Genomic DNA, 15,325 nt, shown 5'->3' with positions numbered 1-15,325 from the left:
AAAGGTTTTATCGTGAATTTTAAGATTTTTTTTGAGAAATCTTTTCATCTTAGTTTTTCCTGCTTCACTCTGTGAAACCTTCCTGTACATGTCATCTATTATAGTGTATGCCCATTTTATTATATTTATCTGGACTTTAAGAATGAAAAAGTGGACCAATTTAGTTTACATCATAGACTTTAACAGCTTTAATAATTACACATATTTCATAAAGAATTTATTTATCTTCTTGCGTAAAATGTCGCTTTGCTGCAGCTTTATTATAATTGTTTAATATTAAAGATGGTAATGTCTTCAGTGTATTAACATGAAATCCAATGAACCCGAAAACCTAAAAGGCAAACATACCTTTGTTTCTATCCAAGTGCAAAAAATAAAAACATTTCTGCTGTCTTTAATACAAATACTGACCTTTCCAGATACCCATGATGCTCTTATCTAACAGAAAGGGGCAATTGCAAAATTCTGAAATTATTTCATGGAAAGACTAACAAGACTGCAAACTGCAGAAGAGTACCCACAGGAAAGGAGTGATATTCAGGGGAGCAGGTCTCCCTGAGGGTGGCAGATAAAATTAAATAGTGGATTGTGGTGTTGTGGGCCAGGTATGAAAGGTCATTATGTGACAAAAGCTGCCCAAGGGATTTCACTGAGCAAAACATAAGGTCATGTTAAGTAACTGTGGGCCAGCGGCACCGAAGAGTGTTGTTCCTCAAACATGTGAAAGCGTCTCACTCATGAGCCTCAGTTTGCTCATTAGCAAATGTTAGCATATTATTACACCAAACTAAGATGCCATGTTAGCATTGTGTTAACATGCAGAAGTCAGCATTTAGCTCAAAGCATAAACTGAAGCACTAATGCAGCTGTAGATAAATTGCTCTTGTTGAAATATCTTTGTCCCGTTCCTCAAGAGCTTCCCTTCCATAAAAGTTGTGAAAAATAAACAGATAAATAGATTCAATTCAATTTATAGAAGATGGGACACCACTGGGCTTGAGGGACTCAGGGTTTCTCTGCAAAAAAAAGCTTTAAAATGTATGGAAGCCTACACAGGGGTGGGGGGGTGATTTTCTTAGAATCAGTTTGACTTTAAACTCGCTTCATAATTGCATTTACTTTTTTTGCAACTTCAATAAATCACAAAGTCCAACTACAGACTCTGAATTATAAAAAATACAATCTACTCTTGTTGTTCTGAAAAACCACCGCTACATTAGCAGTGATAAAGTGTTGTGGTGTTATTGGATTCGTCATGTGCACAGGTAGTATGTAGTACGGAGAAAAATGTTGCCATAAAAATGGGAATTTGTGAAATATATGTCCAACATTGCTGTGCTTTACTGTGTTGATATACAGTGTAAACATACGCATCTATCAGTAAAATGAAACATAAAAACTGTAAGCCATCATTTCAGCGCAAACATTACATCAAGCACAGGTGCTACGCTGCCTATCACCTCACCTCCAAAGGCCCAGTGGCAGCTTTGCAAATACACAGTCTGGGGGTGTAGAGAAAATATATAAACATCCAGGCGCATTTTATACAGAACTACACTCCACTCAGTTTGTGGCCTCGGTGGACTACAAGATCAACACACACATGTTAGACTGGGTTGTTTGAGGCCAATGCCTGAGGATCTAAAACACTCCCAAACTTGGCCAGAACACTGAAGAAAAAGCAGATGTTCACTGCTCTCACCAGCTGCTGTGGAGAACTTTGGAGAAGCTGGGCATCATTGTGTATTAGTGTTACAGACTCATCATCTCACATGAGTCTGGAACAGCCAGCTGTAGAGTGTTTCACAAGTTATATCCTGTAGTAAGACACAATACTTGAACCATATATATGTCTACATAAAATATATTCCATACTAAATACAACAGAATATAGGCTTTTGCTTCCAAGACAGCAAAAGTCTAATGATGATTTTTAATGTTGACTCACAGACAAAGTAATACGCATAAGGAAAAAGAAAGACAGAATTTATGACTCTGGCATCCATCAACCCTTTCCAAAACAACAATGCCAGCAGCCACCAGTCTTTTCAAAGCAGCAACTTTGCTGACAAATCTTGGTGTTTAACAAAACGTCGAGCTTGTAGTACCTGTCACTTCTGCAGAATTTACAAACTGCCTTGGGTAATTTCCTAGAAAACCCAATTCAACTTCCAGAAAAACTTGCATAATTTCATGCCAGTGGATATTAATGAAGTCTGCCAGGCACATTAGCTCATTAATAATATTGCAGATTAACCTATGATGAATTGGAAGACTGCACAATGGACTGTTCTGGCCCTGCTGTGACCAGTCTCTTATCTGACCTTTACAGATACAAGCAGCAGAAGACACGGGAGACACAGAGACCCTTGTGGGGCAGGACTAAGACAGCAGATGTCTCCTTCATAATGGAGAGGTCCATGGACCTTTTTACACTGTGTCAGTATCCAATAATAGATTATTTTAATTTCTACAGACACTTGAAGGAAAATTGGTCTTGAAAGCTTTAAAGGCTGGAAACACGGAGTTCTGTAGACTTGTAAAGCTGATTTTAACAGTGGTTCTTCTGCACTGACAAACATAAGAGAAATCATAGGAGTGCATTTGAGGTGTCGTCTGTACATCTGGTGAAATATAGCTAAAACAGAAGAAACAGTTATATATTTTTATTGTTTTGTATTTAAATTGCAAGGGGTGAACTATATTTACGGGAACAATTAATGCACCATGTGAATGGAGATTCCGTGACCCTGATTTGTTATTGTGCATAGGTGCATATAACATCAGTACAGTAGAATGAAGGGATTATACGGTCACACGCAGACAGTGTTTCTTCCAAAAGCCCAGAAAGACATGATGAGCATATGAACTCCCACCCTCCAAACTAAAAAAGAAAAACTGTACAGCCTCTCCGACCTCCCACTAGCACTGCATTAAAATCAGTGTAAACAGCAATGGGGTGAGAAAGATGAATGGTCCCGTCGAGCTTCAAGGAACCTGCAAAGTTCCAAAAGGGAAAATCTAAACTAAAATGTAGTTTACTATATAAATTATTTCCACAAAGTGAGACTCTGTGAACATGAGCACATCTTTCTCTGAAGCTTCAGTCAAGCTACAAACCTTGAGCATTGTTAGGTGAGAAAATATGGAACTGCAGCAAAAATCAAGCTGTGGTGGAAAGTAAGTAACTAGATTACACTTTTAGCTTCAATTCAAGGGGCTTAAGAAAAAAATACAGCAAGTCTTTAGAAATTATGGAACTTTTAGTATATTTATGCACATATTTTTTAGACAAACTAACATCATTTTAATATTTAGGATTGTTTCTACACTCGGATTAAAAGGAAGTTAATGACTGCCTGAGGTAAGAACACATGGACACCACCAGATCTCCTCCATTAGGATGACGCAGCCACCTTCAGTTGCTGCTTGTTTGTGGTTTTTTCTCCTCTCAGCTTTGTATTTAATAACGAGAAAGCTACTTTATTGGGTTGAGATCAGGTGACTTTGCCATTAAAGAATAGCCCATTTCTTTGCCTTTAGAAACCCTTGAGTTGCTTTTGCAGTATCCTTTGGGTCATTATAAAGCTGCACTGCAAAGTGGCATCCCATCAGTCCAATCAAGCCTAATTTGGCTGAATCTGAGCAGAGAGTATAGCCTATACACTTCAGAATTCATCCTGTTACCTCTATCCTAAGTCATAACATCAGTAAACAATAGTGACCCTGATCCACTGGCAGCCATACAAGCCTGTGCTATAACATTGCCTCCACCATATGTGACAGATGATGTGATATGCTCTGGATCATGAGCTGTCTCTCTCCTTCTCCATGCTTTTCTCGGTGTATGTTTTTGGTTTTATCGACTTTCTTTAAATTTCGCTTTAACTTAAACCAAATTGTTATGAAGCTGAAAATATGTGCTAATATAGAATCAGCCTGGCAAATTTGCCTGAAACATAAATGTACATAAATCCGGTGACATCTCGTCTTAAAAAACCAAGATGAGGTGGTGAATAGTGCACAAGTGGCTGGATGTTAAGAGCAATAAAAATATTACATTTTTTTCGTACTGCCTATAATATACTGCGTAATGAAACAATCATTAGTTTCGAGTGCAAATGTGGGCCACAGTCATCTGTTTTAGGATGCGTTTCACCTTAAACACAACATGAGACAGCACTGCTACTGAGAGCTGCTGAGCTGTGCTTCATATGGGACCATCAGCAGAACCGGTTCTCTCATAAAAGCGCAAATGTAGCAAAGCTTTAGAGCTATTCATCTAGGTCAAGAGAATAAATGCAGTTGGTTACGATGAAACAAATTACAGAGTCATACTACCAGCAGAATCATGAAGTGACACAGAATAATAATTTTCAGCGTTCTCCCGTATCTCTTGCTTTGCCTTCACACATTCAAAACATACACACAGGCTACAGCATGTTCCCTCAGTAATGCATCAGCTGTTCTTAGTACACAGGTTGGAGAGGGAAGATTAAAAAGGGAAAGCTTGGAGAAAACTGGGGGTGGAGATGTATGCTGAAAGAATTGTGGTCATTTGTAATGATCACGGGGCACGATAAAGAATATAGCGGATGTTGCTCCACAGAAGATATTAACATAGTGACCTGCGTTTACGGTTGTAGAACAGACGCTCTATAGTCAGCATTGTGCAGGTGTGTTTGCATGAATCTGCATTTCAGCATGTGCCTGTGCATTCAGAGTGAGGAGGGTCAGAGATACCTCAACGGGCGCAGTGTCTGAGTGAATAAAGATCATTATTGTAGAAATGGAGATGGAAAACCGGGAAATGGCAAAAGAGGAGAGACGTAGAAAAGAGAGAAAAGATGAGAAAATCTAAAAATAAAATAAAAAAGATGGCCACGCTGGGAAAATAAGAGGAAAAAGGAAGACAGTGATAAAAAAAAAAAGTCTTATGTCCAGCTGATACAGTGTAGCGCTTACATGATTATTTTCTGTCATTTAATGACACTTTGATTGGGTTTTTTTCTAAGACAGGAAACGAGTAGGAGTTCAATTTTTTTAGTACACCAGTTTGCAAATTTAACAGATAGCGAGGGAAAAAGAAAGGATCAATCAGTGGTCAAAATAGTGTGTACGCTGTACTTACTCAGAATTAGCCATGATCCTGGGTGATGGAGGAGATAGAGATGTGGTGGAGGTTGTCAAAAGGTTTCCACTCACTTCTGTCTGTTTTAGTGCTGCAGGTCAGCTACCCACCTGAGAGATGCTGCTTTCATGCTGAACCCTGAGAAGAATCCATTCATTACAGTACAGTACATAAAGTATACAAGTATCCTTTTTAACAACTTCTGGATATAAGTGTAAATGTAGGTAAAATCAGCCACACCTCAAATTGTAAAATTGTGCAGGCACACTGTTAAATACTCTAATAATGCCAGTTTTAACACTGTAACAATTTTAGTGCACTAATTTATTTACAGTTTATTTACTCTAAACTGTCGTCTTTCTTTAACGCCTTGAAGAAATTTGAAATTTGGCAGCTTGCTTCCAACACATAACTCGTGGCCAACACATTTTATTATAGTGATCTGACATTTGATAGTGTATCAAACTGGCTTTCCAAATTAAGCTTCTTCACAACATAGTGATAAATATCTGTTGTGCAAGCCCTGCAAGTTTTCAAAAGTGGCAACCAGATTACAGCATTTACAAATATTAATGATCTGAAGTTATTAAAAAAAAAAAAAAAAAAAAAAAAAAAGACTAGTAGAATCTTAAAAGAATACACAGTAAAACTTGTGTAAAAGTAAACTTTTGCTCAGTCATAAAGCTTTTATCTTCTCATCTCTCTCAAATATTTAGCACTCCAACAGAGTTGGGTGCATGTCAGACTTCCCACGCTCCATCAGAGTAATAATAGCTCCTGATATAAACCTGCACTGATTCACTTGCTGTTATGAGAGAAACTAAACGACAATTGTGTGTGCAACTACTAACAGATCCACTCTGCACTTACATGAATTATGTGGCACGAAGGACCTACCTGTGTGAGATTTACATTGTTGACGGGTAATTGTGCCTCCCGCTGCCCCCTTGCTGATAGAAATGTCTCTCTCGGCGGTGATCAATGTAAGTGAAGCAGCAGCAGGCTCGCACGGTGTGTAGGCTGCAGCTATCCTTAGCACTTTTGCATTGGACGAGCACCACCACCACCGCCGTTGCTGCTGCTTCCGCTGCGCGGATTTCAGTGCAAAACCAAAGAGGGGCTGAAGCTCAAATGCAAGAAGCATCGTCACTCGGCAAGATCATATTAGCTGTAATTGTTATCAGAGCGGTGAAATAACGGCCCTTTAAGTGCAGCCTCCTCCTCGCTGAGATTGATGAGGCTTGATCCAGATCCAGGTTCCGCTCCCCAGCCGAGGGTTTCCCCGGCGAGCGCAGCGGGGAACCCTGCGAGGGGAGCTGTCCAGGTGCTGAAGCGAGCCCAGATGAAGCCTCGGGTCTCTAACGACCCCCTTCCACAGCTGCAGCCGGGCAACGCGAAGCGAATTTCATCCAAAGGCCACCAAAACATTGACGTTTTTGTTCCGGAGACTGACAGTAGCCAGCGAATCGTGTGACATTTGCATCGCTCCGGTCACGACATAGCAGTCTAAAAATGTTGGCCGTGGGGTGGATGTGTGTGCGCGCGCGCGTGCGTGTGTATGTATGTGTGAGAGAAAAAGAAAGCCTGGGAGTAATTTTTCTCAATTCCCGAATGAGGCCAATTTGAGAGCGGATTATCGCCACAGATGATTTTATTAGCTTTACGCCTGGTTGGTCGTCCCTCTCCGTGTCATGAGCGTTTTTTATGGTTTCCCAAAATAAAGATACTATGGGAATATAAATTGCCTTTACAGCAATTGGCTTAACCGTTTGTCATTCATCGGGATTAGCCAGTCGATGGTTAAAGCGCACATCAATCAGACTGAAGCGTCTCTTCCTTTATTTAAACACGCCTGGACGTGGGCTGCTGGAGATGTTATAGGCTGAGGCGCAATTTCAGGGTGTGCGCAAAAAACGAAAACCGGTGATCTAAATTAACTGTAGTTAGCCTGTAGTTACAACCGAAGACGGATGCTTAGCACCCAGTGGGCTCAGAGGCTGTCTTTCAAAGATGCACAGTGCGTTCAACAATAGTGGGTTTAAGAAAACAAAATAACTGATATCTATTTATATATTTTTTTTGGTTGTAATTTATTGAGATGAGCAAAAGAGATATGATTTGGCACATTTAGAAAAGTTCTTCAACACCAAAACAAGTTTGTTCATTAAGCCATTTAGATTCAGTTTAATTTCTTCTCCAAAAACGATCAGATGGGGGGAAAATGAACAAAAAAAGGAAACACATCAACTAAGCTGTAAATAATGTCTTTCAAAAAGTAAAAAATATTGTACATTTCTTGAAAACATCTACTTCTTGCTACAATCATTGCAGTTTTTACAGAAAACGTAAGCCATTTTTCAACATACAACTACCTGACAAACACAGTATAACTTGGAAATTGCACCTTTATCTCAGTAATTTTTTTTTCAAAGCAACAAGAGAATGTATTAAAAGACAGGGCCATCTGAGGAAAAAGCCAAGATGTGTATAACATTACAGCGTCCTAAAGTATTGTAAAATTCTTACAGCTTTTCACATTTCTTCAATTATTTCCAACCATCAACACCTGCTTTATAAAAGTCAGAAAGTGCAGGAGAGCCAATACTAAAAGTAGGTGTCATTTACACACCCAACAGGGCAGCTATTTGGTCCCATTCACTAGGAGCTTAGTTAGCTGATGTGACTTCAAGCCCAACAGTTGGGTGTAGGTAGTAGCAGATGTGAAAAAAGAAAGAGACGCACGAAAAAAATCTACCGGTAACTGTATTTTCTGGACCCAATTCAATAATTGTGAATCCTATCAGTATGAACTTGTAGGCTACAGTGGCGTGTACATTATCCATTGGTAAGACAGATGTGTAAAACCTTGGCTGGATAAAGAGATTACGTTTTGAGGAAGGCCCAGAGTCATCACATTAATTAAAAGTGCATTTGCAGAATCATGAATATTAAAGTGCCCCAATTATACCCCAAGTTTTTTTTGTTTGTCTTTTTATGTATGTAATGGTTTTCAAAGTTACCAGGAGTTACACGTTCCCATAGAAAACACTCCTACTGAACTTCCTGAAACAACTTCTCTGCAGGCCAGGCTTTCTTCAGTGACTTATCACTATAGAGCACAGAGACACAGTACCAGCCTGACTGGCTGACCCAGCTAAGCTAACCATGAGCAAAGTGCACCAAATGATCCAATGATGACTACAACTCCCAATAAAATTAAATCCTTTCCATATTTTTTCTGGTTGTGCTGCCATATAACAAAAGTGAATATGAAAGTGTGATGCAAACAGAGCCCATTAAGTAAAGCAGCCACCACTTTGGAATTTTCAAAGTAATTTTCAGCTAGTCGTACTGTGCTGCTAAAATACTGATGCTATAGCAGCAATTAAAAAAAAAAAAAAAAAAAAAAAAAAGCATTTACATACAGCAAGTTACAGAAAACAGATGTGTTGTGATTTCAGTTATTTACATATAAAATGATCATTCACAAAGAATGTCAGATCCTCTTCATAATGTGGCTAATACTTTATGTTGCTCTGTGTGTAATAAGCACACCCTCACTTTCATAGTGCCAATCAGGGCCATCTGGGCTTCTCCTAACAAACCATTAAAGATATGAGGTAAGAAACAGTTCTGCAGCACTTCACAGTACATGTGAGCCAATTCCTTCAGGTACAAAGTAAACATTCCAGTCCCTAAGTGAGCATAATAGGGGCACTTTTTCTTGCATTTTATATATGTGCTATATAACATTCTTCCGAGTTTGTATTATTATGTCTGAACTGTATGAATGCACTGGTTTTAATATAAAGCCTGGGTTTCCACACAGTCTCCAAGGGATACAATGCCACATGCTGCCATTACACTGATGGTTAAAAAGATTACCGTTCTTCTTTATGAGCAGAAATAGTGACAGCGATATTCTTCTATGCTGTACCGTTACTCTGTACACGATGTTTGTTGCTCTCGACTGCTGTTACAAACAAAAGCATGACGTGTCATCTTTCATCCTGTGTGTTGACCGTTGCTGCGGGACATTCAGCCTAGATGGACCAGGGTCATGACAGTAGTGTACTCATGCTGCAGGTTGTCCATGTCAGTGTCACACAGTGTGTAGTCATCTTTTATGATTCGATCGCAGCCAATCTCGCCGTTTCCAAACAGCCCAAAGAGCGGGGTGTTGGGGAACACCTTGTGGAAAGCATCTGCCTCTACATTGCTCTGGTTGTTGTAGTAGTTCTGGCCTCGCCCCACGCAGGCAAACATAAATCCCAGGGTGTTTTTCTCTGGAATTTTGGCTGCCTTTAGTCGTCTGATTGTGGCTTCAGCCGCTTTTGCGCTGATGACGTCTTCCTCCAACAGCACAGACGCCCCCTGAACTTTAGGCCCACTCAGGGCCAGGCCTATCACACCATATGAACCTTGGCTACAGCTACAGAGTGAGAGATCATGGAAAGTGTGAGTATTGTAGAGTGCATACTGAAAAGGCTATTCATAATTTACCTCAGACACTACCCATTATTTATCAAAATCAATTACATCCTATTGGTAGTGAGATAAAGGAGATACCCAATAGAGAAATATAGATGTCAAACTTCAGAATGTGTTTTGAACAGCTAATATTTACTCTGCTGCAGTAGATCATGATTGTTGCCTCTGAGTGGTGGCAGTCAATTATACTTTTGCATTTTTCTACATACAGACTGAAATACCATTTGATAAACTACCACAGGATCAGACCAAAAATATTTGCAGGAAATCCCCTACTAGATTAATCCCATAAAATATCTAGATTACACTCGGGAAATTAACTCACCAGTATCTGGAAGGAGCGAAGGCATGCTCTACCAGGCCTCCAGCAATCAGAGCTTTGGTCTTCGAAAGCGGCTCTAGTATCTGGTTAAGGAAGCGTGCGCCTCCTGGTTTATATGCCTCATAGAAGAAAATCAGTATCACACGTAGCTCTGGGTTGTCAATTAGTCCTGGAAAGAAATAACAAAAATTAAAAAAATTAAAGATTTTATTGACGTTAATATTATTGAATAACTAGGTAGTCGATGCTTACCTGCTTCTTTAAGGGCTGTCGGAGAGATGGTTCTCTTACAAAAGTGAAAAGGCTGGATGTGGACACCCTCAATAGCTGGAAGCATGATTGCAAAGCCAGCTCCTCCATGTTGGTACTCCTGGGGGGGGTTGCCGCAAGAGCCGCTGGGCGTCACTGTACAGAGAGCCAATCATGAAGCACCATAAAAGTATAAGCTTTTATGCAGGTCCTTTTAAAGGATTATTTGTTAACCAGCATCAGCAGCATTGTTTATCCTTATACGCAGTTATAGATGTACTGAAAATTCAAATGTTTAAAAAAGAAAAAAAATATTGAGCAGAGGCATGACACACGAGGAAACCAGTGGACACCTACTAATGAATTAAACAACCCTTAAAGCTTTACAGTTTTTGACAATTGATATTACCATCAATAGAATCAAAGAAGAAATGAACTAAAGCCACCTCAAGGAAATTCTCTTTCATTTTTCATTTGAAGTGAGAAGTTACCCAAATTTATCTAAAGTTTCAAAAAGTCACCATCTAGTGGCTATGAGAGGAACTGCAGTTTAACTTATTCTGGGAGCGGATTCAGCACCGGACTGGGTGTATGCTACAGGGGTGAGAACCGGTTTTAAACATAGAACCAAACCAACAAAAATTTATTTCAAAAACTTTGATTCAAAAAACATGAATCAAAGGGACATGTGGATGTGTTTCCATGCAAATACATGACACTGTGCTGCCATAAATAAACAGGAACACCACACAAAGAGGAATCCTCATTCACCAATCCTAAAAAATTTTTTAGTGCTGCTGAGCAAAACAAATGGTGTACAAGCTGAGTTGTACATCACAGAAACCCTTTCAGCGTTTCGAACAGAAGGCAAACAAATTTCTTTACTATGCACTTTACCCTGATCTTCTATTGCGTTACAAACAGTATTCATAAAGAATGAAAGAATACTACATGTGTCATCTCTGTAATTCATACAATCAGCATCTTTATCAATATAGATAAATAACTAGCTGTAATCTGGGCAGTGTTTACTATACAAACTCTCAGCCTTATCTGAATAAAGATCTAATTTAGTTGAATTAGCTGGGCGTGTTGACCCTGTGGTGACCTTAGGCTACTACATCACAAAATGCGAGTGTTATCACAAACGGCCGAGGCTTCCATTAAACCTGATAGACGACGGGAGCCTGATAAGCCATCATCTTGAGGAAAGAGAACATGGCTGATGGAGTGTCACTTCTGCAGAGGGTTGTGATTATATAGAGAAATGGGGAGCACAGCATCAGGCAGACTAGGCAATATATCAGAGGGAGAGGCACAGAGATGCAAGCCACCAGTGGTACTTTCTAACTAGGCAGCAGTGGTGGGGATTAATGCGAGTCCTCCCTGCTGATATACGAAGTATTCTCCTTGAATACGCTTGAAAAGTGGTTGGCTTTCATATTCAGAGCATGGTAGTATATTAACCGAAAGCCACATTTGTATCATTATAGCTTTGAAACTCATTAAAAATAATAGTGTTTTATATCGAATCACATGATTTATTTTGGTTTGAGGGGGAAATTTTATTTTCTTCCTCATAAATGAAGAAATATGAGAGAGACAGAAATAAGGAACACTTACAGACTATTCCTGGTGTAGCAACGCCCATGACATCACAGCCTCTGGGGAAGAGCTCGTTCAGTTCTGCGTCTAGACTGTTGCGACTCTTTTTTGCTTCAGTGGGGAGAAAAAACATGTTCATGAGAAGAAAGGCCACACAAGTGTACTACTGTGGAGGTTGTGATCAATGCCATTAGGGCAGCATGTGATATATGTTCATTTTGTTTTATAGCATGACGATTCCAAACACAGTCTGAATGACAAAGGATTAGCCATAGCAACAAAGTGGACAAACAGTCTCCATCTCCACAACTGCTCTGCTGCAGGGCTCTTTGCCCACCTTGTTGTTCAAAACTTGTAGCAATCTGAGTTTTCAGGCAGTGGAAGTCTGTGAAATTTTCTTTCACTTTATTTACACTGTGCAGACTTTACTTATTCTTTTTAAAAGCAGCTGAAGACACTTTTTATTCATACAGATAAGCTTTTAATTGACTTGTTGGTTGATGTTGTATTCTATTATGCTTTATATTGTTTTTGATATGGCTTTTTATTTTTTGTGCTTCATTGTAAACAAGTCCTGACTTGTGTCCAGTTTGTTTGACACCGCTGAAATTGCTCCTTAATAGTATAGAGATTATAAACTGACTAGTCTATTAATACTATTACTTAAAATATCCCATCAATAAAATGAATTTTACTTTGATTTGGCCAAATAATAAACAATATGAAAACACTACACATGCTATATAAGTGATACATCAAATACTACCATTTACAGGAGTGTGCATGGAGCTTGAGGAAAAAATCCTAAGATCCAGTTACACAGCACACATTTTTCCCTAGTGACCACTAAGTGCTAATGAAAAATGTGTATATCCCAACCAGTTGCAAGTATTTGTGGGAGGCTGCCAGCAGTCGCTAAAATAAAAAATAAAAAAAATAAAAAAACATCAAGTCCTAAAGCCTTGTTCATGGCAGCTAGAGAATCACACGCCAACCTCTTGTGGAATACACAGTTTTTCCCTATGGACGGGAAAGGTTGATATGGTTATCAATCGGTCTCTAGGCCTGTGTGACTGAGGCCTAACGGGAGAGCAGACAGAAGATAGTGGACCTAAATCCTTAAAAGAACTGTTATTACGTTACCTAAGATGCTTTGAACAGCTTCATTTAAGAGACTGGGCAAGTTTTTCACCCTCTGAAAACTGTTCAGGGTGCAACAGTTTCAAAGTTTTCTAGAATTCAAATAACAATGTGCTCTGTATCTAAGTTCAAACAAACACCTCTAATAAACACGTGTAACCTTGTCTATATGGATAGAATAGGTGCACCTCAAATATCATTTCAAGGACATACAGCAGGTAATTAAACATGGCAAACAAACAGTAGCCTGCAAATGTTTAAACAAACAGACTTACTGTTACAAAATGAACGCTAAAACAAGCTTTTATTAGAAGTACTTATTTATAGAGTAATTGTAAAGACACTTCTGCTTTCCTTGAGGATTATTTTACATTCAGAGCCGAAATGCATTTGCACCTTAAAGTTAAGTCAAATAATAATGTATGAGAGAGTTGTGCCTTAAGGGAACTAAACAGTTTACAAAAGAAATATATTTTATACCAACCTTTGTTCGGTTTGTAGCAAAAGGCTCCTCCATTGAGGATCTCGCAGTCTGCCATTACCAGAACTGTTTTAGGCAGCAGGTATACTTTCTGTAAAATTATTTCAATCAGAGTTTTAAAAAAAAATCAGCTCCTGATCATACCCTCCTGAGAACCAAACAAAGTCTCCTTCAGCTTAACTTCTTTTTTGTGATATCCTGCCTCTTTGGAGCTAAAAGAGGTTACCCAAGCACATGAGATATCATTGGAAAGGCCATGGTGTCCTCTATTCAGTACATCAGGACTTAGTAGGGTAGCTCAAATAAGTCAAAAGATATAGAGCAAAAACAACTCTCCATTAGAGAGAACATAAGTGAATAAGCTGGGTCTCAGGAGGACATGTATAACACAAAGTTCATATCATTGCAATCTTAGTGGCATAAAGACTACATATCTTTTGAGATTCTTCACTTCAACTTGAAATCTTTAATACTGCTTGTATGGCCTTTATACAAGTGTGAGGCCCATGGTGAACTCCCAGGAAGCGTTTGAGCAATGGGCTGAATAGCTTTGCAGGGGAAAGCTGGCAAATTCTGCGCGTTGGATAGCTCACTCAAGGAGTAGGTAACGTAGAGGGTATTGATATGCTGTTTTTAAACTATTAACCAAGACCTGTCGACACACACTTCTTTAACGTTTTCACTTAGTGTCACTAATTATTTAAATACCATTCGATGAGAGTTTTGAAGTTTACCTCCACTTCTTCAGCCAAGATGCTGTTGAGAGCATGGGACTCCGTGCTGTGGTGTCCAGAGGCCGACACCCAAGTCAGCTGCTGCTGAGTCCTAAGCACTCTGCGGGCACAGTTTCTCCAAAGTCTGCACACACTGAAAGGGTAAAAGAAACTCAGTCTCACTCGCTGAACAGGTACAATCATGTTGTTAAAAAAAACAAGACTCAGCTCGTCTATATATCCAGGCAGAGTAGCTGAAAGCAAGCCCTTGATTAGAGTCCAACAGACAATAACAACCGCTAGGCTAGCTGCTGCTTTAGCTCTTCCGTAAGTTTTTGCGTCGGAGTTTCACTTCTATCGGCGGCCATTAGCGTTAGCTCACAGTGATGCGTACAAAGATCAGCCACCTACCTCGCGAGCTGGAGAAGCGATTTGGTTGGTATAAACGTAAGAATCCTCTCAACCACTTCCGCAACATTGCTGAGTATGTATTCAGCCTTGGAATCCGGAAAAAAATCAACAAAATCGGAGTTCTCGCTCATGTTTCGCTCTGTAGTCGTGAGACTCACAACACAGACTCCAGCTACGAACTTCAACCCCTGTACTCCCACCGCTGCAGAGGAATAACCTGTTTATTGGCGCCTCCCTGCGGCGAGGAGGAACCATAGCAGTTAAGGTACCCCCACATGCATGTGAAAATCTCTCACTTTCATCAACACATATAATCAAACCTTAAATAATTGAATGATAAAGATGATTTTCCATTTATTTTTATTAAAGGTACAATTTGGGCATTTTCATCTCTAGACCCATATGCCTTTGGATGAGAGCTGAAACATCTACAAGTTTAGGGAGGTCCAGTTGCCTTTTTTCCCCCCAAGCTAAAAAGTTTAATCTTGTGTTTGCCTTTGCATGTTGAGATGGCATGAAGCAAACTTTTTTTTTTAACAATACTATGCAAATTTCTTGAGTAACCCTTTATTTCTTTACATTTTGCTAGGAAAATGAGAAACAGCCTGAACTCTTGTAGGTAAACTTTCTTGTAATTTCTTGAAGTAGTTTTCAGGGTTCTCCAGGTTTCTTGATGATCCCACACTTCAATAATGTTCAAGTCCAGGTTCTGAGGATTCATCACTCCCCAAGACCTTGACTCCTTGGAAGCAGGCAGTCAAGGTCTTGGGGGAAACTCTCAA

The 15,325-nt window shown here is 39.5% G+C and overlaps 2 protein-coding genes across 2 annotated transcripts in view; both read right to left on the bottom strand.

The window, feature by feature from the left end:
* The window catches only part of LOC116314706 (transmembrane protein 266-like), a 47,551-nt gene extending 41,442 nt beyond the window's left edge, over window positions 1-6,109 (bottom strand). Inside the window, exons 1-2 of the mRNA XM_031732811.2 lie at window positions 6,029-6,109; window positions 5,132-5,269 (exon numbers count right to left, since the gene is read on the bottom strand). Coding sequence (XP_031588671.1) covers window positions 5,132-5,145 — 14 coding nt within the window. The 5' untranslated portion in view covers window positions 5,146-5,269; window positions 6,029-6,109. The remainder of the gene's footprint in view (window positions 1-5,131; window positions 5,270-6,028) is intronic.
* Window positions 6,110-7,204: 1,095 nt separating this feature from the next.
* fbxo22 (F-box protein 22) lies at window positions 7,205-14,757 on the bottom strand. The gene is made up of 7 exons (XM_031732789.2): window positions 14,544-14,757; window positions 14,154-14,286; window positions 13,423-13,510; window positions 11,817-11,909; window positions 10,197-10,349; window positions 9,948-10,113; window positions 7,205-9,563 (listed from the first exon to the last, which is right to left on the bottom strand). The coding sequence occupies exons 1-7, from the start codon at window positions 14,672-14,674 to the stop codon at window positions 9,170-9,172; spliced, it is 1,158 nt and encodes a 385-aa protein (XP_031588649.1). The 5' UTR covers window positions 14,675-14,757; the 3' UTR covers window positions 7,205-9,169.
* Window positions 14,758-15,325: the final 568 nt, after the last annotated feature.

This window comes from Oreochromis aureus, linkage group 1, assembly GCF_013358895.1.
Source record: "Oreochromis aureus strain Israel breed Guangdong linkage group 1, ZZ_aureus, whole genome shotgun sequence".
NCBI lineage: Eukaryota > Metazoa > Chordata > Actinopteri > Cichliformes > Cichlidae > Oreochromis > Oreochromis aureus.
This window is presented reverse-complemented; position numbering and strand designations above follow the sequence as displayed.

Coding starts and splice junctions, on each gene's coding strand:
- fbxo22 (XM_031732789.2), bottom strand. CDS start 14,674: ATGAGCGAGAACTCCGATTTTGTTGATTTTTTTCCGGATTCCAAGGCT. Junction 11,910..13,422: donor TTGCTACAAACCGAACAAAG/GTTGGTATAAAA, acceptor TCCCCACTGAAG/CAAAAAAGAGTCGCAACAGT. Junction 9,564..9,947: donor TTCGCTCCTTCCAGATACTG/GTGAGTTAATTT, acceptor CTCACTCTGTAG/CTGTAGCCAAGGTTCATATG.